This window comes from Sparus aurata, chromosome 16, assembly GCF_900880675.1.
Source record: "Sparus aurata chromosome 16, fSpaAur1.1, whole genome shotgun sequence".
NCBI classification, from domain to species: Eukaryota; Metazoa; Chordata; class Actinopteri; order Spariformes; family Sparidae; genus Sparus; species Sparus aurata.
The window spans coordinates 16,026,758-16,049,755 of record NC_044202.1 but is presented as its reverse complement, the minus strand read 5'-3'; the positions used below and the strand labels follow the sequence as shown (position 1 = coordinate 16,049,755).

At 42.4% G+C, this 22,998-nt stretch overlaps 1 protein-coding gene across 5 annotated transcripts; it reads left to right on the top strand.

The window, feature by feature from the left end:
* Window positions 1–471: 471 nt before the first annotated feature.
* impg1b (interphotoreceptor matrix proteoglycan 1b) lies at window positions 472–22,725 on the top strand. 5 transcript variants are annotated; one of them, XM_030443061.1, is made up of 18 exons: window positions 472–1,168; window positions 5,749–5,964; window positions 7,046–7,212; window positions 7,580–7,614; window positions 8,016–8,050; window positions 8,386–8,432; window positions 8,532–8,681; window positions 10,249–10,307; window positions 10,598–10,803; window positions 10,924–11,343; window positions 12,976–13,619; window positions 14,032–14,121; window positions 18,765–18,984; window positions 19,233–19,443; window positions 19,990–20,175; window positions 20,283–20,466; window positions 21,531–21,614; window positions 22,138–22,725. In XM_030443061.1, the coding sequence occupies exons 1-18, from the start codon at window positions 1,102–1,104 to the stop codon at window positions 22,219–22,221; spliced, it is 3,105 nt and encodes a 1,034-aa protein (XP_030298921.1). In that variant the 5' UTR covers window positions 472–1,101; the 3' UTR covers window positions 22,222–22,725. The 5 variants fall into 5 exon arrangements, with proteins under 5 accessions (XP_030298921.1, XP_030298920.1, XP_030298923.1 ...); XM_030443060.1 differs by having other exon boundaries at window positions 18,765–18,990; XM_030443063.1 differs by lacking the exon at window positions 14,032–14,121.
* Window positions 22,726–22,998: the final 273 nt, after the last annotated feature.

The following is a 22,998-nucleotide window of genomic DNA, read 5'->3' as shown; positions in this document are numbered from 1 at the left end:
ATAACCCTTTTTGTAACACTGATCCCTGCAGTGTTAAACTATCACTAACAACACAGCCACGCTGGCATTTTGCCTGGAATGTTACTGAGGTCTTGAGATTTCCCTGATTATAGATCCCTGGACCCATTCACACACGATCCCACACAGGAAATGTTCCTAAACATTTAAAGGATTGATTGCATGTGTGAAAAGGGATGATGTTCACTGTCAAACTGGAATCAATGAGCAAGAAAAGGAGACACCCGAGGAAGAGAATGTAATTTGTAACAGTGCAGGTAATGGAGGACTAGGATCAAACAGAGGCCTGAACTTGGCTGTGTAGGGAGAGTAAGAATGATTTGACCTGTAGCGGCGGGTACCGTCAAACAAAACTGCAATCCTGACCTCACTTGGCACCCAGAATTTACTGGCCTGAGAGGCGGGGATATTCTGAGAGAGAAAAAGGGGAAGAGTTTGGCAGTCTAACAATGACATGCGAAAGGCGGTCACACAACGGAGGCTGGGTGTTAGCGATCAAACTTGGGGCAACTGTGTGGGGAGTAGATGTCTGGTCTCGGCTGATTGCTAGATCCCCAAGATTGTTCAGCTGACAGATGAGGGTCCAGAAGGTGGCTAACAGGATGAGGCCGGGCGGCCACGTGGCTCTGTGGGGATTAAAGGCAGCGAGAAGAAGGTAAAGAGATTAGACTCAGAACGGAGCCTGCTTTTTTAACCTCGTCACTGTTGTCACACTGACAGCGCAGAAGGAAAACTCGTGAGCCACAATTACATCCGTTCACCGTCTCTCCTTCCTCCTTCCTCCTCCCTCCCTGGCTCCCTCCTCGCTCATCCATCCATGCATCCACCTCTGCTGTCTCCGGGGACCCAACGACACCCAGGGACTCACTCGCTCCCAAACAACTGAGCTGGAGAGCGGATTGGAGTGGAACCAGACTCCCTTCTTCTTAACAAGCCGAGGACCTTGTCAGCACCAATGAGGAGGCTTCTGCATGCTCTGCTAATGGATTCAAGATAAACACATTCTGGATTTGATTGTTGTTTGCAACAGTCTCTTTACAAATGACAACTTCGGGCCTGAAAACCACATAAAATTAGCACATCATGCTTTTGAAGTCGGGACTATTCCTCACTCTGTGTCTGTTTACGCTCCAAGCAAGCCGAATCAAAGGTAAGAAACCTGTGGGGAGGCTGGTCTGTTAACTTTTCTGAGGTGTTTCTTGTAGTTTTTGCCTTTTGTTGTGCGATTGGAGAAGAAAATGCTGCTTGTGTGGGCAGGTGAATGTTCTCTTTCTGTTTCTGTAAAACAAGTTCCAACAATCTAACTCTTTCAGACTGAAGTGTGGACAATGAAAGAAGTGAAGTCACTGTTCACATCACTTTAGGTTAAGTTGATGACAAATGATGCTTTGATCTAAAGATCTTTCTTCAAGTCTTCAATCTGCTGCACGACAGGAGACTTCAAGATCCACTTCAAGGGCAACAGACTTTTCCAGTTGGAGGTGTGTGTGTGCGCGTGTGTGTATGTGTGTGTGTGCGTGGGGGGTGGGGGGGGACTATTTGAAAGAACTTCCTCTGCAAGCTAAGATATGCTTGCTCAGCCTCAAACATTTGATTTTTAGAGAAATGTCAAGCTGCCACTTTGAAGGTCATGAATATTCACCCAGAATTAAACGTGCGGAGACATTTAATAGTTGTTCACTGGGAAAAGATAGCATCAGGTCACCAGTGATAGCATTTGCGTCCGCACTGGTTGTCTTGTTCAGTGTGATGTGCCCGGGCGAGCTCATTATCCTGAAGGAAACAAAAGCCATTCTGTTCCCTGCGTCGCAGGACACTAATCTTTTCTGGCTTGTAATTCTGCTGTGAGGCCTTTTTGCGGCTGCACCAGGCATTAAGGCCCCGCTCAAACGCTCCCTCCTCTCGCACGGGCCCTCGTGTCCCTGCATGTGTGACTCAGGCTTCAGGCTTACCGATTCCCCCAAAACCCATTCGAATGTTGTCCCGGTGGCGTGACTATCAATGAAAACACACATGATTTGGCTGAATTTCAAGCCGAGCGGAAGGCTTGTTGGGTGAATGCCGCTGCCTGACAGACATTAAGCTGGGGGATATTTGCCCATAAGACTCATGTCAATACCCACACATTCTTTGCATGTTCTTGGTGTTTAGCCAAATTTGGATTTGAGGAAAACAACATTGTTTATTGTAGAGGTTATTAGGTATGTGTAGCGCAGTGATTAACACATTTGTTCTCTTTTCATGCTTTATGTCAAGCAAAATATCTGAAATCGCCAGTGTTTCGGGCCTTTTTTGTACTCACATGTCAATTTTAATTCGTTTAATCCCAACTCCTAAACAATGGCTAGTTGTGCAGCAGGAAAGTCCATTCATACTTCAAGTGCGCCAACATATAGGAGGTGGACACAATATGAACGACATGTACATGTATAATGCAAAGCAACAACCATCGCAGACTATGACCTGTATTTGCAACCTTCACGAAGGTTGTTTATTTGTTAATTAGCATTCACAGCCCTCCCCTCCATCGCATAACATGTTCTGTCTATATGCAAGGCCCCGTAAGAACATGACGTTGTGTCATCTAGCGCAGTTGTGATTCGGGATTAACTGACATGTTTATTTATGGGCCGATATTGATAGCGATGGTTAGTAATAAGCGGACAGATAATCGATATTCGGAACCAATCTACATTTGCAGTAAAAAATAAAAAACGAGTCAAAGTTTAGTTAGCGTGCTGAAGTACATTTTAAGGTATTCTTTTCCAGAATTTCCATTTTCTGCTATTCATACTTCCACTCCATTAATCTTATTTGTTAACCTTGGTTACTAGTCACTTTGTCGATTCAGATTATTCTGTGTTCATAGGCTGTTACTTGTGATTTGCAACCAATCAGATTGTGTTGTGCTTGACACGGAGTGAGACCACAGAGAGTCAAAGTATTTTTCAGACTAATTCATTTTCGTATAATCAGACAAATGCTGACGATCACCAGTGCCGATATTCAGTCTATCCCTCGTTGCGATGCTATGGCAGTGACAAAAATCTCTTGACAGACTGACAGATAGATAGAAAACAGCTGTCAAAGTACTCAATACTGCTTCTGTAGGTGTCTCCAGGACCGCAAATTTCCAGTGATGACACATGCAGACTCACCAGGTGAAAACATTATCAGCAGGGCTCATGATATTGGGTCTCCTCATGCGAATGTGCACACTTGCACCATGCTCTTGCTTGACACTCTCTGAAATATTCCTGTGTTATTCTTCTCCTGTTCGTGGTCCAATTTTAGCACAACTCAATATCTGTTACAGAGATTCAGTATTTATGCACATGAAGTTGTCTTGTCTTATTTGTCTTGACAAAAATGCAGCATCTCAGCTTAATGCTCTGCATCTGATGCCAGTGTGATCGTGACTATACCTTTCACACTCGCTCTACATTCTTTTAAATTCTTCCATAAACTTTGCTCTGATCCCTAATCCAGAGGAGGCACACTTTGTTATTTTGTATTCAATGACCTGGAGTCTGTGTTTCGGGGGCTCATAAATCCTGGCTTAATGTCTTAAAAAGTCCCCTGAGGTTTGCCACCTGGCATCACAATGAGTGCCTTTCTTCTTAATTGCTTTCCTGAATGGGGAGACTGTGTTAGAGAGTGTTTGACTGGCACAATAACTTGTGCAATTGTGTGGAATTACCTTGTAATGCCTCACTGGGGTGGCTGAGCTTGTTTTCTTTACTAACGTGATCAGAAAATTAGGGCAATTCTCCTCATTATGTGTGCAGCATGTCAGTGATGAAAGTAATTTATGGAAATATGCCCGGTCTGTGTCTGTGTTGTTACTTGAATGTTTTGGTTTGGCTGGACTGTCTTTGTGGAATCCGATGAGCACCCACCCGTGCCTGATTTGAATCCCTTTAAGGGTTGGGCTGTGCATGCACATCCTTTTTCAGACGTAATCCACACGCGTGCAGCTCTGCACATCCACACCTGTACGCTCCACAGCATCCCTGCACTGTTGAGCGGCTTCAGAGATGTGGCGTGGGTCAAGTCGCCCACGGGCATCTCAGCGGCCATTCCTTAGAGAGAGGGGAGTGTTAGTCATTCACTCTCTCTTTACTCATCCGTGCACTTTCTCGGCATTCAATATGATATCCTTCCAGTTACAAACGGGCACCTCAAGGCTTCAGGCCCTGGACGTTTTTTACACTGCAGTAAATTCAAAGGCTCAAGTAACTCATGGCACCTTAAAGAGATATAACATCATGTATACAGAGGATATCTTTCTGCTAGAATGTCCCAAAATAGAATCCTAGGGAACCTCCTTGTACAATATACCTCTCACTCTTACATCCATCTCAATCATCACTCATGACCCACTAGAGGCGTGTCTGTATTATCTGTGTATCAACATCTCTGCGTGTCAACCTGTGGACAGTGTGCAGCCCCCTAACCGAGAACAGCGTGCAGGTTGTGAGGTTGGGATTTTATGTAAAAACATAGTGACAAGCTTATATCGCTAACATCTCTCTCTTCTGCTCAGTTCGTGGTATAAAGAGCTGCAGATCTGTGTGTCTGTTTGACAGAGGGCGGGGCGAGCTGATATCCATACAGGCAGAGGAGAGAGGGGAAACGGGATGAAACCAGCATTGCAGCTGCGTTCATGCAAAATCTGAAGGGTCATATTCTATCTCTCTGTTTTGCTGCTTTGTTTTGCTAACGCTTGAAAAGAGAGGCTAAGTTTGAATCGTGTTTACCAACAACAAGGACAAATCCTGCATGTTAAGCATTTAAGCATTTGTATTTTAACGCTCATTAGTGGGAATTAGTGATGCACATTTTGCTGCATTTGTGGGACTTGAAAGAAACAGATTTTTTTTTTTTAATGGTCAAAACTGATGCTGTAGAGGTCGCGTCAATTTTACAGTGCAGCAATGGATCATGTTTCAAAAACACGAGATCCTACATTTCCCACAATGCAAATTGATAACGTGTTTCATCAGACCCACTATGCCTGGTTGACATCAGTGTCTAACCCTTAAGTCCATGTAATAATACAGGCTTTATGTTAAAATTTAAAGGTAAGAAATTCCTGCTGACAAATGGATAATTTTGTCTAAAATTACACGCACATAGCCTCCTATTTGTAATTATGGTTTTGCTTTTATCCATAAAGGCAAAATCAGCATAAGCAGGATTTTTGCTACAAGCCAGCAATTATATTTTTCATCCTTACATAAGCAATAATAACCAAATCCTCCTGAAAATGGAATGGAATTTGTTTTGTACACAATGATTAAATGTAATGTGATGTAAATTGACCTGAAAAATGTACTGACCTGAACTAACTACTGCTTAATGTTGGACTGAATGTTCTTGCAATGCCTTTATATGCCTCCTGCACGTAAACTGGGATGCCATGCAAGTAAAAGAGTGAGCTGGCAATTTCGACCGAGATAATAATGACTAGCTTTTTTTCAGTCCGTTCAAAAAGCTGCTCAGAAAAGTAAGATTGGTGATTTGGGGAGCTGTTGCATATGGTTGATTATAATTGTGAATTTACCTCCAACAAAGCAGTGGGTCATCCTGTAATTGTGGGCTGCAATTAAGCACTGTGTCACTGTGGTTGTGTCATGAGAAAAGGTCAACTTTTTTTTGGAACTGGAACTGATACTGTAAAAACGTATTTCCTCTCAAACTTAATAACTTCACCAACTTTTCTCGCAGATCTCCGTGAACACAGTTTGTCTGGGCTCAGGGATGTGAAGTACAGACACTTTCTAGAGGCCTCCAGACCGACCAGACACGCCACGAATGTCAGAGCGGAGCAGGACAGACATCGGACGAAGAGATCGGCGCTCTTCAACACGGGGGTCAAGGTGTGTCCCCAGGAGACAATGAAGGCAGTCATCGGCAGCCATCGGTCATATTACAAACTCAGAGGTAAAAAAAAAAAGTTCTCGACTGTTCGACTTTGATGTGAGGTCATTCTACAAATTAACTTTAACTTTATGCAAAATTATAAACTTTCCTACAACACTGACTGTGACTTAAAGGAAAAGTATACCCAAAAATAAAAATTCTGTATTCATTTTTTGTCAGGATAAAAATGATATTTTAGTTAGCTGAATTGTGTATGATTCTTTAAATCTGATCAATTTATGTACAAACACATGCAGGCAGCCTTACATGGACATTTGTTGTTTGTCTTAATTGTTAGGCGGGTTAAGTTAGTCTGCTGAAGATGACACGGTGCCACTGAATGACTCACCAAAGCCGTTTTACTGACTTTCGGGACACACACAGTGAAGCACTTGATATAATCAAGTTATATGCAAATTAACTTTGTCAAGAGAGACATACTGTGGATGATTTAAGAGGCGGAGATTGCCACCGTGGCTCCGACGATTGCTTAGTAATTCAAATTGTTTTCCACGACAGCTGCTGTGGCATATGATTTTAAAATGAGGCGGATTAATTTGGTGTATTGGAGGTAATTGCGTCGCTGCAGAAATGAGTTTGTCGCAGAATAAATTTCCCACAGGCATCAAGTTATTGAACAATGGTGGAGCCCGTTTCCCCCACAGATCCAGATAAAACATACTGTAGCTTCGGGGGGTTCTCCTGATGTTAATATTCTCAAAAAAGCCATGGACATGCAACGACTTAAATATACAGTTTGACATTTACTAAAACTGGCATTTCTGCTTTTTTTTTTTTTGTCCCAATCATATCATGTTTAATGTGTTTGTGATTTATTGTAGCAATGTGAAATGATGGACTACTGTGTGCTGTGCACTCGCATGCAAAGCTGCACAGAGCTGTTTCTGAGGGGGATAATGAGCTAATCTTACAGATGAAGAGCTAAATCACAACAACCACCCAGCACGCAGGGAAGCCAAGATCCACACCAACCATCCTCGTTCCCCTCATCCTTTATATACGTTTGTTTTCAAATGGAAGATGAGATGGTTAGTTTTCTGAAAAGAGTCGAAAGTGAGCATCCACAAAATTGTCTCTTCAGTTTGTCAGGAGGCGATTTGGGAGGCGTTTCGCATCTTCTTAGACAGAGTCCCGAACTCAGAGGAGTACGGAGCCTGGGTTTATACCTGTCAGCATGAAAACCTCTGCATGGACGACCTCGCTCAAAACTTCAGCAGCTCGCAGGAGCATCTGGACATGGTGGCCAGAGTGAGTCCAGCACCAGCACCACAAATATATTTTTCTTTCCCTTTGTAATTCTCTTGTCATCCTGTACAGTTCACTTCTTTCATTCAAACATGAAAATTAAATACGGGTGGAGTATAAAATAAAAGGACTGATCTCAGGATGTTCTATTTACATCCACACACCACATCTGTAGCAATAAAAATGTAAAGTCTGCTGATATGCATTTGATACACTTTTTGCAGACTCTATTAAACTTTACGATCTGAAAGAGGAAATCAACTTTTCCATCACACCGACCGACAACCTTTCCCTTATATGTCCACGGCGTGTTTTAAAGCCAATCTTCAGTGTGACTCTGTGATTTTTTTTTTACTTCCTATATTTTCAGAGAGTAGCCGAGCAAGCTGAAGCTGAGGGTGAAGGGTATGTGCAAACCTCCTTTTGGGTTTCGTGTTAAATGTGATTTTCCTGCGTGTCCGCTGTCATTTCTTTGAGAATAAACCAAAATGTAATCATATGAAAACACGCCAGTTTTTAAAGGTGCAAAGGGTGATTAAGAATACAGATGGGTGACTGTGGAGTCTCATTTCCAGGTTGTCGAACAACCATCTTAAAAACTGCGCCTTGGACGGTGCAAAAATGTGAATAATTGGCCACAGAGGCATCAGAGGAGCTTCAGTATGAGCACCCCTGTTCACAATGTTCACACCCAGCTAAACCTGGCAGAAAAATTTGAATATTCTGGCAATTAGCCTACCATGAATATTGCTGCAAAGGCTCCTTGTCTTCAAAACGGACTGACAAATGTATTTTTCTATTTCCAGAGTTATCGCTGAAACCCCAGATCCAGGAAGGGACTGTGAGTTAAACCCTAATGCATCAATAATGTTTGATTAAAGCCGTTCATTTACTTTACAGCTTTAAAGGAGACCTATAATGCTTTTTTCTCCCTTTCCCTCAGTGTGCTGTATAAGTTCTTGTGCATCTTAAAAGTTAAAGTCCACACCAACAGAAGATCAGCATTGGAATACTGGAAACCTTTTTGAGAATTGAAGCATGTAAACCTATTGTAATAGTAACCCAAAATTAGATTATGAACCAGTAAATTGAGCATAATAAGTCTCCTTTAACAGCTGTCGGTGCATTGTAATGATGACATCATAAATTAACTGGTGAGTTGCTATTTTGCCTCAGGCACCTGGACTCCCCCGCTGATTCTGCTGCCAACAGAGGCCGACGGGGTAAGTCTACCCACTATCCACCAGAAGTTTCAGATCACAATTGTCTTCTTTTTTTTTGATCGCATTAAATAACCACATCATTTGGCGTTCCTTTGCCAGATCGAGGAAGACCCCAACGTCATAAAAGAAAACTATGAGGAGTACATTGTCGAGTTCAGCGTCACCATCGTGGACCCGACGTACAGCAAGCTGCTCAGTGACCCCGAGGCGCCACTCCACACTGATGTCGCGCGAGAGCTCAGAGAGAAGGTGGGGGCCAGGTGGAGGCCGACAGCAAATGATAGTGGTCGCCCTGAGCTGTCTGCTTCACCACTTTACAAACAGAGGAAGCCCCTTGGTAACAAATGTGTGATCTAAAAAAAACCCTTGAAAATCTTAATGAGGGTGATTAAACCTTGAAACACTGCAGGTCAAAATATTTCGCGGGGGTGTTGTGTCCACTTTGCATGGTGTCTTACAATGAGATCAACATGATTGCCAGTTTCTATGGCGTTGTATTGTGAAGCGTAAAACTCACCCTGATTGATTTAACAGCTTTAAGGCAGCCTCCAAGGGACTTTAGGTAAGACTCCTAAATGACCACAAGCCTGAAATAGTAAGATCTAATCATATAGATTATCTCCAGCTAATAAGGCATTGACTCAGATTCTATCTAACCACAGCTCTGAAGATCCACTTGTACTGGTGTGAAACCATTAGAGCATCATTTTGTTTGTTTATTTTTATATTAAAGAGCTGAACATTGCATGTCAAAATGAAATGTTGGAGTTTCACAGTACAATCCATCTGGATTAAGAAGCCTGCGTCTTTGCTACACATTTCTAGTACTGCTTTGCATCGTCTAAACCTGTTCGCCAGCCGCTCATTCTTGCCGTCATTTCAGAGCCCACCCACCCCTATGTCTGCTCTGCAAAAGTCCAAATCCAAATCGAGACGTTTTCCCAAACTCCTTTGCACACAAACAAGCCACTCCTCCTCACTTTCTTTTTTGTTCCCCCACAATTTTGTCTCAGTGTGCAGCCTTTTCTTTTTAACCTGCTTTTGCCTGCTTGTTCTGACCAACGTCTTCTTTTTTTTTCCCGACCTTTTCCAGCCTAACACGCACTTCCCTTTTCGCTTGCTTTTCCTGACCTTTTGGCAACCCCCACTTTTTTAAAATGTAATCCTTTTAATATAGCCTGTCTGCTTCTAAGTCATGCATTTAAGTCCATTACCTGCAACACTGAGTCTTTACAGTCGCATGTGTACAGCGACTAACAAGTCAGACCAACCCAGGAGGTTTGTCCGAGGTGTGTTTAGGTGGCTGGTATCTGTGCATGGGTACAATTTGATGCGAATAAAGGGGACTTTAGTGTCTTGGCGTATGTATGCGCTCTACTGAGTTTCATTCTAGTTTTCATTATCGTTGCATCTTCTTCTTGTTTTCTGAAGTGATCCTTTAATTGCTTTGTCCTTGAAATGTTAGAAAATAGCAGAAAGACATCTTTTGCAGTTTGCAGCAGTCAAAGAAGATGCTTTAACGTGACTTGTTTTGTCCAACCAAGAGTCAAAAACCACTTTTCCATCATGTGTGACAAAGTGACACCAAAGTGACACCAATCACTGTCCAATCAAAACACATCTCCAGCCATGTAGTACAGTTTGTGAATATGCGTTGGTTCAGTGAGTTTTTAGAGAGTTTCACAGGCCCATCATGATCCCAGAATGATGTAGAATTTCCTGAACCCATGAAGCAGGATTAGTCCATCAATTCTACTAAATCTATTTCATTTCATTCTTACCCTTGTTTGTCCTTTTTTTAATTTTATTTTTTTAGATGCGTCATGTTTTTGAAAAAGTTCCAGGATTCAAAGAGATTCGTGTTCTGGGATTTCGGTGAGTTGACTCAAGCTTTATTTTTTGCTGTGGTGTGGCATGATGATTGTGCTTTGTAACGATAATACATTTTGACAAAACAACACAGTAAAGAAGATAAGAGACTAAAAAACATAAATTTGTCATACCTCTCCCCCTGAAGTGGCTTTTTATTGAAGTGTTTTATTGCCCAGGTCTCCACAGAAACTATAACATCCCCCAAAATATCCCCTTCTGGGAAACAGCTCAGAAATTGCCTTAGCAGACATCCATTACCGGTGAGGGTTTCTGACATGATTTGTTGATTTCAGCTCAGAGGATGTGTCTGTGCGGTACGCTGTGGTCTTTAATGGCGAAACGGAGCTCAATGATGACCCTGAGGGTCTTGAGGAGCCCGACACAGACACACACGAGGACGTAAACGCTCCCAAACTGAAACACATCATCAAAAAGGCCTTAAAACAGGAACTGTCGCTGTCGCTGCCGCTGGACATACAGACGCTCAGCTTTGAGGCTGGTAAGCATAATATCACACTTAACTGAATAAAATATAAGATCATCACTGCAAGTAGGAATTTAAAAAAATAAATAAATAAAACATTTATTTTGTATAAATATTTGAACTCATCCTTTTCAGTAACCACAGTTTATTCAGTTGCGGAGCTCGGCATGAACCCTGTCGTATCCGAGGACGACCCCACGCAGGCGCCCACGGAGGTCAACGCTCACACCCGAAGTTTCTTCCCCACTGTGGCAGTGATAGAAAACTCTTTGGAAGCTTTCACAGTCAGACCAGAAACACACACCTTTGTGCCTTTCATCCCAAACGTCCTCCCGGAAGCCACGTCTGCCGTCACACACAAGACTCCTTTAATGGCAGGAGCAGAGGAGGAATCCACAGAGGCTGCCGCTGATCAGCCCGATGACATTATCGCACCAGACACAACACTGGAAACTATCACAGAGCACGAAGAGAAAGCAGAGCCGGAGGTGGAAGAGATACCACCAACTGAGCCTGGCGACAGAGTCCAGGCCGAACCTGAAGCGCAGACAGACGGTAAGACGACCTCAGATAGTTGAAGTCCAAGAACTCAAGGCTTTATTGATTGGGTGACATTAGATTGTGGTGTGGATACATTTTGCGCTACTGACAGAAAACAGGAAGAACCTCAGAAAACCAGACCGTGATCGAAAAGTGTGGGTTGAGTGCATCTTGATTATTCCGATGGTGGGAAATCAGCTCACTGCTGTTGTGGGAAGTATAGGCCCAAGTGAACACATCCCCACACTAGAAAAGTAAGAAGGAGACATAGACTTATTTTAGTGGATGACAAAGAAAATATCAAATATCTAAAAGTATTTGGATAAAGGCAGCAAATAGAAAAGAGCTAGATAATAATTTCAACTTCACCCCTTCACAACATTGGACAGGCCAAATAAACACTGACCTATTTTTCCCCTTATTCTCACACATATCTGCACTGGCTAATCATCTCTGACTCAGCAGGAAATGGAAATGGCAGCACAATTCGACTTGGTAGGTTGGGTTTCGTCTATGAGGACGAGGCAATACATCATATTAAAAACCATTAACAAGCAGCGGCCTGCTGATGGTCGAGTCATCACAACCTCCTGCTGTGCAGGGAAATATTGTTCAAATCTGCAGAATGTCATTTTGAATTCTAGTGGAGTTTCCAAGGGCTCCAAATGTGTCAGGTATGTCGAGCTGGACTTTGAGAGACATCTCGAACGTTTTGATTTGACGGATCAGTGCAGCTTTAAAAAATATGGACTTCTGCTTTCAGAGATTTCACTCATACAGCCTTCAAAGAAAAGGGGATGATAAATTTAATAAACTGACGGTGTGCTATGACAAGAGGATTAAAGCTAAACTTAAAGGAATATTTTGAAATTTTTTGAAATGTGCCCTCTCTCTGAAGAGTTGAGAATATTTTAACTTCCAAAAAGATGATTCGTGGAGCAAGAGAGGAGTGCGCGCCAGACATGCTATTTCCATAGGATGGTCTTGTTGGCGACATGCTTCTCGCAAAGCGCGTCATGTGATCGGCCGCTAACTCTATTCAGCTGTTTTGTGCATGTGACCTCCCCCTCACTATTTTTCTGTAATCCAAAGAAAAAAAACTGGCAGGCGAGGCAACAAAATACAAGAAGCAGCAAGAAGCAGGTAGGGACAAATCTTAGAACTAATGAAGTACAAAAATACGAAACCAAAACGCAATGTCTCAAACCAATGAAGGTCTGGGAACACAGGCAGGAACACAGAGAAGGACCGAGGAACAGACACAGAAAATGCAGGTAACACAGAAGAACCAACCAAGAACCAACCAAACACAGGAAAAAAGCAGGAAAAAGACAAAGGTAGGAAGTGGAAAGTCACAGCATGACACATGAGGATGAATTCCGACAAAATAAAACAGGAAATCACAAAACTGGAAAACCTCAAACCATGACAGTGGATTTAATGATCAAGGTTAAAATGTCCTTGTTATTGAGCTTTAGAGGTGCTGATAGGAGTATTTTGCAAAATAGTTTGCTTTGGGCAACAGCTGCTAAAGCACAACACGATGCATCAATGTCCTCTCACATGATTATACCTGTATATACCAACAAGTTTACCTGTATACTGCTATTGGATTTAAAAAAACAATTTTCTGATTTATCCTTCAAGAACCTGAACCTGGCGTCATGGTCCCTGAGGAACAAAATGAAGACCCTCCCTTGACAACTCCAGACACCCAACCAGAGGAAGAAATGACTGACACACCTGCTGTAGTTAACCATGATCTGCCTGAGCTTGCAGACCACACAGTTACTGCCATGTCTATCATAGAAGCGGCAGTGTCAGTCTCCACGCCATCGCCTCATGAAGATGCTGTCCAAGGCATCGAACCAGACACGGACGTGGAGCCTCTGCCATCCCCTGTGGAGAGCGGCAAAGCCCCCGAAGAGAGAGATGAAGCCAGCGGAGGGCAAAGTAGAGCAACCCCAGTTTCAACAGAGCTGCCTCCTGAGAGCTCAAACATTCAAGAGGATGCATGGTCAAGTCTGAACGGGACAGATGTGGTGGTGACCGAACCCCTGGAGGAAGAAAGCGGCAGTGGATTCCCCTCGGAGGCCAATGAACGTCCGTATGAATCTACGGCTGGGCCGGCCATGAGGCAGGCCAGCACCCCTCTGATGACCGTAGTGGATAAGAACAAAGAGTTAGTGGTTTTCTTTAGCTTGAGGGTCACTAACATTATGTTTTCTGAGGACCTGTTCAACAAGAGCTCCCCAGAGTATAAGTCACTGGAGAATACCTTTCTTGAGCTGGTAGGTACACAAGCATTCGTGCTGGATATCATGTTGTTGCATGCCACACTCTCATTTTTGCTTTTTTCGTAGTCCAAGCTGAAATGTGCAGTACGTAGTGTTAAACTGTTGCAGATGACATTTGATAAGTTAGTCCTTTAGTGTGGTGCTTTGTCTAAATCTCACGTGGCTGAGGATGCACTTTGCAGTAAGCCTTATCCTCACTGCTGCTTTTTTTTTTTAAACCCTGAAATTAACTTTAAATTATAAAAACAACATTTTTTTAAAATATATTTTAAAAATGTCATGAAAACGATCAGATGGCTTTAACGAGCAATCGCCAAATGTTTGAACAATTCTGCAGTATGCTAATGCTTCAATTTCAGAGGGGCCATTGTGTGACAGTTTAAAGAAAGTGTCCTGTCTCACTCAGACACAGCACTCTGGGTCCAGAAACTCGCCAAACCCTGGAGCTTCCAGTAAATCTGGGTTTAGGAGACAGACGACTTTAGCCTCCATACCGGTACCTTTTTTCTTCCATATTGGAACTACATCTTCCGATGCCTCAGAGAGAGCATGACCTTTCTCTTTCTTAACTAACCTTTCCGAAATGCAGTATCTAACAATCTGAAAGCACCTAACATCTCTCAAGTACTCAGCTTTAATTTTAAGCTTTGATTTTTTTTTTCTCCTTTCATTAGACGATAGGCTATAGCTGCATGTTCATGTCTGTTGGTTTAATCTGTGAGTCTGGTTCTAATATTATTTGTCATTGTGTGTTTTGCCTTAATTTGTGGGGGAATTATGCTAAGGTTTCGAGGTTTTTCAGGGACTGTTTATATTCCCTTTGTCTCATATTTTAGCATGTCTTCAAAAAAAAAAAAAATAAAGGAGGATTTGTCCAAAGTTCTGGGCTAAAAAATAAAAACAGACTTCTGCAACAAATTGAAAGGTTTTAAGAACCAACAATGGTAAAGATGCAACATTGTCAAGATGAATAGTTCAGCATTTTGGGAAATAAACTTTTTTGCTTTCTTGCATTCAGTTCAACTGTCTCCAGACAGTCTGGTTGTATGTTTGGAGATGTGTTATTTATAGATCGCTAGACTGCAGATCAGTCAAAGTAGAGCTGGATTCATCCTGGGATAAGTGCAAATTTGCACCCACTCAGGTCATTCCATCAACTTTATATGCAACTGAATGTTTATAAATCGCCTCACGTTCTGTGTGGATGCACATTTAGATGACAATCACTCTCATAGCTGTCCATTCCATTGTAGCTGGGGCCAGTAGGCGGTTAGCTTAGCTTGAAAAAGCTAGCGTGGGTCTGTCCAAAGATAACAAAATGTGCCTACTAACACCTCTACAGCTGCATCAATTGTATTTTTAAATGTATTGTTTAATTTATCAAAAACGCATATTTGATGCTTTCATATCTGATTAATAACAGAACTTCTACTAATGTTGGGGACCTATATTCCCTGCTGGGCCAGAGACTGAAAGGCGGTTCTTGAGTTTTTTTTAAAGTCAACTTTTAAAATGTACAGTGCAAATCAAATAAGCACAGTAGAAGATCAGGATAGGTTGGATCATCCTTTAACTATATATCTGTATATGCTACAGTTACGGCTGAAAATGTCAACAGAATTAAACAACTTTGCCGATTTCACATATCTTTGCAATGCAAGCTGGATTTTATTGCATTTGGACAGAGCCAGGGTAGCAGTTTCCACATTTCTTCCGTTTTATGCTAAGCTACGCTAACTGGCTGCAGGATGTAGCCTTATATTAAGTGGGTAGGAAAAGCAATTAACCAAATTTCTCAAAATGTTAAGCTATTATATGTTTGTCGAAGGTGCTTTGTATCATTGTGTAACACTAACTAATTATTACTTGTTGTGGGACTATACGTTTGTGTTGATGTGTACAGTGTACAGTTAGACAAGTTTCTCATCAACAAAATTACAGATTTTATTTTTGTACTTTTGTTGCTCATGTGTGTTACAGCATTGAGTGGCGTGCTGGTGCGTGTTGGAAGCCTTAAAGATAACCGTGCAGAGGAGACTCGCTGAATAAATGACTCGCTATGGGTCAGGACAATGTGACAGTAGGCTTAGAAGACCTAAAACAGGAAAGTCAGGCGAGCATTTAGTGTTGCTAAAAAAAACTGTATCACTTTGTACATGGTGGAGCGCAAACTAGCACCCCGGGGGTAGTCTGAATCATGAGACCTGGGTCGGCCCAAGTCATTGTAGGACTCAGGTTTGTGGCTCGTGGTTAAGAAGCTTTATGTAATTCTGGTCAGTTCCAGCATCGCACACATCGGGCTATTAATGGTCCCAATCTGCTTAGCGCGACATCAGTCAGGTTTGTGTGGACATCTGTATGCATATTCAGTGCTGTATCTGCTCTTTTGTAGACGTGCTGTCTGTGCTTCCTACTACACCCAACGAGACAACAAAATAAAGTAGATCACAGATCGGTCGAGGTCATCTTATTTCGGAGCAATCGAATGCGAGGACTTGTAATCAGTGTGTCTTTTTTTGTGGGCTACGCTGCTGTTCTTCTGTAAGTGAGAGTTTCAAATTTGCATTAGCCGTTGGCAACCAGGTGAGGACTTTGTGTCTGTAAACCCGCGCTTATTAGAGAAAAATCAGAGCGAGAAGCATCGCTCGACATCCCTTGTTCGGTGTCACGGCTTATCCCGAAGGTTGACGGAGGGGACATATTTTTAGGCTCGCTCAGAGGCGCCCTGTGCTCTTGCGTTACATAAAGGCCTCAGCTTCAAACCGGGGAGGTGCACGGATACAAATTGGCTTGTGTGCTTGCCGCGGTGCCAAGGCACAGAGGGAATGTGAGCTACTGGGGCATGTGGGCTCAGAGTTAGCATAAGATAAATAGTTAATTACATTTTAATAATTCTTTCACTAATTCATTACATTATAGATGTTTGTACATTTTAGACCATTTTCTGTAGACTATATATACATATCTGGATATGAATCATATGGCATTAAGTAGTAGGCATACATCGACGCAAATTCCATACACAAAGAACCCTAATAAATAATGCTAATATCACTCCATCTCCAATCTTTAATGGTTGCCCAAACCGTGGTTTCTGCAGTTCTCCTCATTAATCCATGTACTTAGCTTCCTGGCAAAACGTAATGTGGTCAGACGTTTGAACTGGTGAGTATTTACCGTCTACTGTCTATTCTAACTGCTCCATTAGGAAATAGTCAACATGTCTTCCTTTAAATGGGCTATTTAGGTAGAGAGGAGAACAAATATTTCGATAATGGTCCAAGCTTGTTTATGAATCACTGGAAAATGGCAATGAAGAAATGTCAAGTACATTTGTCAGCCCATTTAAATGGACCTGATGTAGTGTCTTGCTGGATATTGAATCCCCATTTGTGGTAATGTACTTTCGCAGTCCCTTCATATATATATATATATACATATATATGACCCATTAGCCTCCAGTGGCTGGCAGTACCCCCTGTTTACCTTCGCCTCACACACCCCCATTACTCCTGTACCTACTGGTTTGTGAAGCAACCAATAAAATTGGACATGGAGGTTGGAATGACTTTTTATGACAGTGTAATATTCCCCCGTGACTTTTCCTTTTTACGACATCGGAGAAGGGATGTTTTATCAGGTTTTTTTCTAAAACAAGAACCAGTAGATACATGTGTAACCTCAGAGAAGAATATGTGACTGTGTTCAAGACTGAAATAATGGCTGTGTTTGTGACTTTCTGTCTGCATTTCTTATTTTTTTTATAAAAGCTTAGTGTCTGTAGGCCGGAAATGAATCTACAGTATGTGTTGTTCCTTAGAGACTGTGCTGAGGTTTGGTGTGGAATAACTCAGCTTTGACCTTGTGCGGAAGGCAACAGTGCTACGGACTGGTATCTAATCTACGGTGTAGATGTAATGCTTGACATTGTGCATTGAGACAAATGGAGGACCGAGCAGCGAGCTACGAGCTGCGTGTCCGGTCGTGCTAAAGTTGTCCATTTGTTGGGGATGTTGGACCCTCTCGTTCCCCTTCCTCTTTTCTATTAGCTAAAGGGAACTAGCGCTCAGTAAACTGTCTGCCAGTGATAAGTGAAGTAACCCGATCAGAGCAGAGCTCCTTAAGGCCTCTTATCTCCCCGCTCGACAGCCAGGCCAGCTAAAGCATCGTAATCTCTCCCTCTCACACTGTAGTTGTTCGAATGTTTGCCTCGTCGCTGGTGAACACGAAGTGGCTGGGAGGAGAGCGGTGCAGATCGATGAACAGTGATGGAGCCCCATTACTTGAACTGGTTGACTTCCTGCTCGCCCCAAATATCACCACTGTCATCAGTCCGGGCCAACTAGTCCTGATAGATTGGTTTTCTCACTTGTGTGAGCTGCAAGTCTGAGTCTTCTGGGATATTTTTTTTAAATGTATAAACTTGGAAGATTGTATTGTATTGTTTTTGCTGCACTGATTGCTAAGAAGCTGCTTTGTAGGGCAGTTTACAGAAGGTAGGATAATGCAGAAAAGCTTGAGCCAACAATGTAGCATGCATACGTTACTGTTGGGCACTTAACATAAAAGCATGCGCCAAACGGCATGTATTATAGATTTCGTTTTAGACTCGAGAGAGCTTTGATGTCGTTTGAAAGTTTGAGCTTTTCATCATGCGTTCCCGGGCTCTTCGTCAGCGACTCGAATTAGCACGTTCTGTGTTCTCCTAATTTCGCTCTGGATCTAATTACAAAGTCAGCGCAGCAATGGCAGGATTTCATGCTTGCATCAAAATTTAATTATGAACTATTCATAGCATTCACGCAGTAAAAAATGTGACCTGAATAATTCAAAGTCGGCCGCACGACGACAACCTCGGCCTTGTCGTCGCGGAAGGCGCGATCGCAGGTGGACGTGGGCTTCCTCTCCGGAGGACGCAGGTCTTTCTCGGTGCCGAGTGGAAATCTCTTTGAGTCTCGGTTGAGAATGATTCAGTTTTTTTGTTTTTTTTTCCCGTAAAACATGACTTGAGTCAACTTGTGTATAAGTAGTTTTCCTCACTGATCACTAGCTGAACAGAAAGCTAATCTTTCGTCTTCTGAGTGGCTGAATACACTGATTGAATATAAATTAATTTGCTTCCCTCTCGCTTCCCCACAGCTTCTGCCGTATCTGCAGTCCAATCTGACTGGATTCAAGCAGCTGGAAATTCTCAACTTCAGGAACGGCAGCGTTGTGGTAAACAGCAGGATGAAACTGGACAAACCGGTACCTTACAACGTCACGGAATCCGTACACTGCGTGCTCGAGGACTTCTGCAGCGCGGCGTCTAAGCGGCTTGACATCGAGATTGACAGTCGCTCCTTGGAAGTAGAACCAGGTGAATGTATGTACAGTGTAGTCACTTACAACTCATGAATAACTCATGTCCACGTCGTGCATCCCCTCTCTGCTGTCTTTTACCATCAGTGTAAATCTGATGCATCTTATTGCTCGACAGAGTTCACGACTTCGTTGAACACGCCCTATGCAAACCTTTAATTCCTCCTCTGGATCTGTGGACAGGTGGACGCTGCATCAATGTTAATGAGGTTTCACCTTCCTAGTCTTTTTCCTCTTCGGTTTCAGCTGACCAAGCAGACCCCTGTAAGTTCCTGGCCTGCAATGAGTTTTCACGCTGCGTGGTGAACAGTTGGACCGATGAGGCCGAGTGTCTGTGCGATCCTGGATACAGCACCGTGGACGGCCTGCCGTGTCAGAGCACCTGCGCCGTGCAGCCAGACTACTGCCTGAATGGAGGCCGGTGTGAAATAATCCCAGGGCACGGAGCCACCTGCAGGTACACAAACGCTGACGAATGAAGGGAGAAATGCATGACCTCAGCTCGTTTGAAAGGTTTTAGCATTTTAAACTCGAGAGGAGGTGTAATTGCCGCACATTTCTGCTAACTATGACAAAAGCTGACAAATTCCTCTCTGACTCGCAGGCATCCCCGTGCATTCTTTTTAAAAAGTCAAGTGGAGGCTGGTTTTCAGTAAGGTCAAAATCACAAATCACATTGCCTCAGTGGGCTTTTTCAATCAGTCCAGCGCACAACACCCCCTGCCCTTAGACTCTCGACTCGAGTAAGGAAGCAACGGAAGAAACCTCAGAGACGTCTGCAGTGGGGGGATCAATGCAATAGATTGGCTCGCACAGAACAGACGAAGGAAGCTATGGCAAGACTTCCATTCAGTCATTTAACTTGTATTTAAATGATGAAGTAGGGAAGTATTTAAGTTGCGTTATTTTCTAGATGTTAAAAGTAACACGTTCGATTGTGCCAGGCTACCAGAGTAAAAAGTGTCTTCGCTCTAACCTGTGTAGTTTTTCTCACGTCTTTCAGATGCCCTGTGGGTAAATACTGGCACTACCACGGAGAGCGCTGCAGCGAGCTGGTGTCCATGCCCGTAGACCCTTCGCTCATCGTGACCTGCCTCGTGGGGAGTCTCTGCCTTGTTTGTGCCATCATCGGGATTTTGATTTTCATTAACAAGAAGTGCATAAATACCAGAAAGGCTGTAACGTTGGTGTAAGTACGAGCCCTCTCGCTGCTTGCATTTCGAAAAACCATTGTGTTGCCTTTGCAGTGATTCGTGATTGTTCCGTGTTGTGTTCTTCTTCGCCTTTACGCTGTAGGCACACCCTTGCTCCCTATGCCTTTGAGAATACTTTGAGGGAGAATCCAGTGTTTGAGAATGACGACGGTGTCTTAACTCAAGTGTCCACGTTGCCTTATCCCTCGAGTTCGGCCTCCTCCCAATCCCAACAGTCTGAACAAGAGCATTTTGCCTCAATCGAAAATATACATCTGAGTATTGAGGTACACTGTGCTGCCCTGCACAAAGGACTAAACTACTAACCTCAAACCTCAAAGGGACAGTTCACTCAAAAACATTACCTGTATTGCTATTTAGCACTAGATTGCTATCTTGTGAGATGCTGAGTTCTGTAGATAGCATCTGTAGAGAGGGCCGCTTTCTCTCTGATATAATGGAACTAGGTATCACTCAGCTTGTTCTGCTCAAGGGTGCCAAAGCAATACATTAAAAACACTCAAAAAGCGATTTTCTTTCCAAAAATCATGATCCTGTCATTCAAGATAATCCATCGACCTTGCAGTGAGCAGTTTCATGTCTGAACTATTTTCTTTCTACCGAACTACAGCCACCAGCCCGTATCAAAAGGCAGGAGCAAACGTGCTTCTGGTCACGGACGAGACTCTAGCCATCATGGATCAGGATGTAAACATTAATGGCGTCCTCCTCTGCTGAGCTGTAACATTAGCTGACATGAAACCGCTCACGGCAAGGATTATTGTGATTTTGGGGTGTACTGTCCCTTTTAGACTGCAGTAATATCAACTAATACGCTCTAAAAACTCTGAGAAAATAATTGTTTTTCTTTGCTGCTTTCATCCTCCGTACGTTTCATCTTTGTTCTGTATTAAGAATGTTTTTTTTTCACCATCAAAGTTCTTGTTTTGTGCTGGAAGCCGGTCATAAAGTCACATCTTTTGGAATCTGAATCTGAAGTGAGTACTTCAAAAAGAAAGCCACAGTTCAGCAGCATTAAACAACTGAAACAAATCGGCCACAGGCTTGTACAGGAAACCAGGAGAGACGGGGAAGGTGTCGTTTTTCATGTCAAGTTACAATCCGCTCTCATATGGCCAATAAAAATGTGGTTAGCACACGTAAATTGCTCAAAATTGTCATTGTCAGTAGTTGTTCAGACGCCTTCATCTACTAAAACCATTCATGGTTTTAATCTCCTGTAGTAGATCTTTCTTTCTGGCGGACCCCAGTGTTTTATCTGCTTATCTCCTTGAAGTGGTTGTATTAGATATATTAATGAAGTACACTGTCTGTAACCCTGTCTCCACAGATCCCCAGACAACTCTACACAACCAGATCAGAAAAGTTAGTCTCAGAAATGGTCGACTTCCATCATTGTATACCGCAGACCGAGGTGAGGACAACAGAGTAAAGTGTCATTGTTGAATTCGCAGGTTTAAAGATACACAAATCCTAAAAAATCCTCGCAGAAAAGTTGAAGGGAGATCGTTTGAGGACTTTTTGGGTGCTATAATGATAACGATAACTTATCTTTCCATATGCATCTTATCTGACTGTACGGTCTGAGTGATGTTTAATAACCTTTACATATATACTTTCCAGCTCTATGATGCGTGCAAAGGTAAAACATCTGAGCATGTAGCCCTTGCTGATTTCTCAATAACAAACCGAATCACTGTCGATTTTTGAGCATTCAAACAGTAGCTTTCACTTCAATCAAAAATATATTTTTGAAAAAAAAAATGATCAAACATTAACCTTGAAATGATACCAGTGTTTGAAAAATATAGTAGTATTTTGATGGATTTACATAAACCGAGTATCTTGTAGATAAAGTTACAAGGTTGTCCTGTCAGTAAATGTGTGATCCCGCCTGAAATGAGCTATTTTTCATTCTCCCCCTCGTCTCTTTCCAGACATGGCGACGGCCAAATGAATACAGAACACGCTGCGTTTTAAGGGCATCGGATAACGAGTGTTTCGAAGTAACAGTCCTTTGATGGGCCCTTCAAAGTCTGGAGTTCGCTGTTTAACTGTATGTGGGGTGCGAGGTACAGTAGACCAGTCAGAAATGGTGTTTAAAGTGTTGTGATTTATCATTCATAGTGATTGTGTCTCATTAGACAGAGAGCTATGGATATTAAGGTGGACTTAGGTTTTCTTAAAGTGGAACCTAATATTATATATATATATTGAACGGTAGGAACATTTCCTGTATACCCTTGGCAAAGGTTGGTGTTTCCTCACAATGAGGTATTTATTATTTACAAACTGATACACATGGTGGTATCCTGAGTGTAGACGGTAAAATGTTGTTTATTTTAATGCTATTCTGAACTATTTGTTGTGTCCCAAAAAGAGAATGAATGTATAAGCTGCTGACTTGGGTCATGACATATTGTTTATAGAAATATTGTCTGTCCTATTCAAAACAACTCTTCCCACTAATCATTTGTCTTACAAGATTTGGATGTTTTTTTTCTACGCACATTTTGCATGTAACAGCAGAGAATAAAATGTCTTTTTTTGCATTAAAATTGTGATGTTTCGTTTGTTTCTGAACGCTTAAAGGTTGTTTGGTTTTGTGACAAATTAAAACATAGTTATTAATTACTTAAAGGGGCTATATGTAACAATTTGTAGCAACTTCCATGTATTCATCACTGTTTTCAGTGTAGAACATGTTGACAGTCAATCTTAACCTGTCATTTACTTCTGTTAGTTGGTGTTAATTACTTTGAATTGGAAAAACCTAAAATAATCACACAACAGAAGCT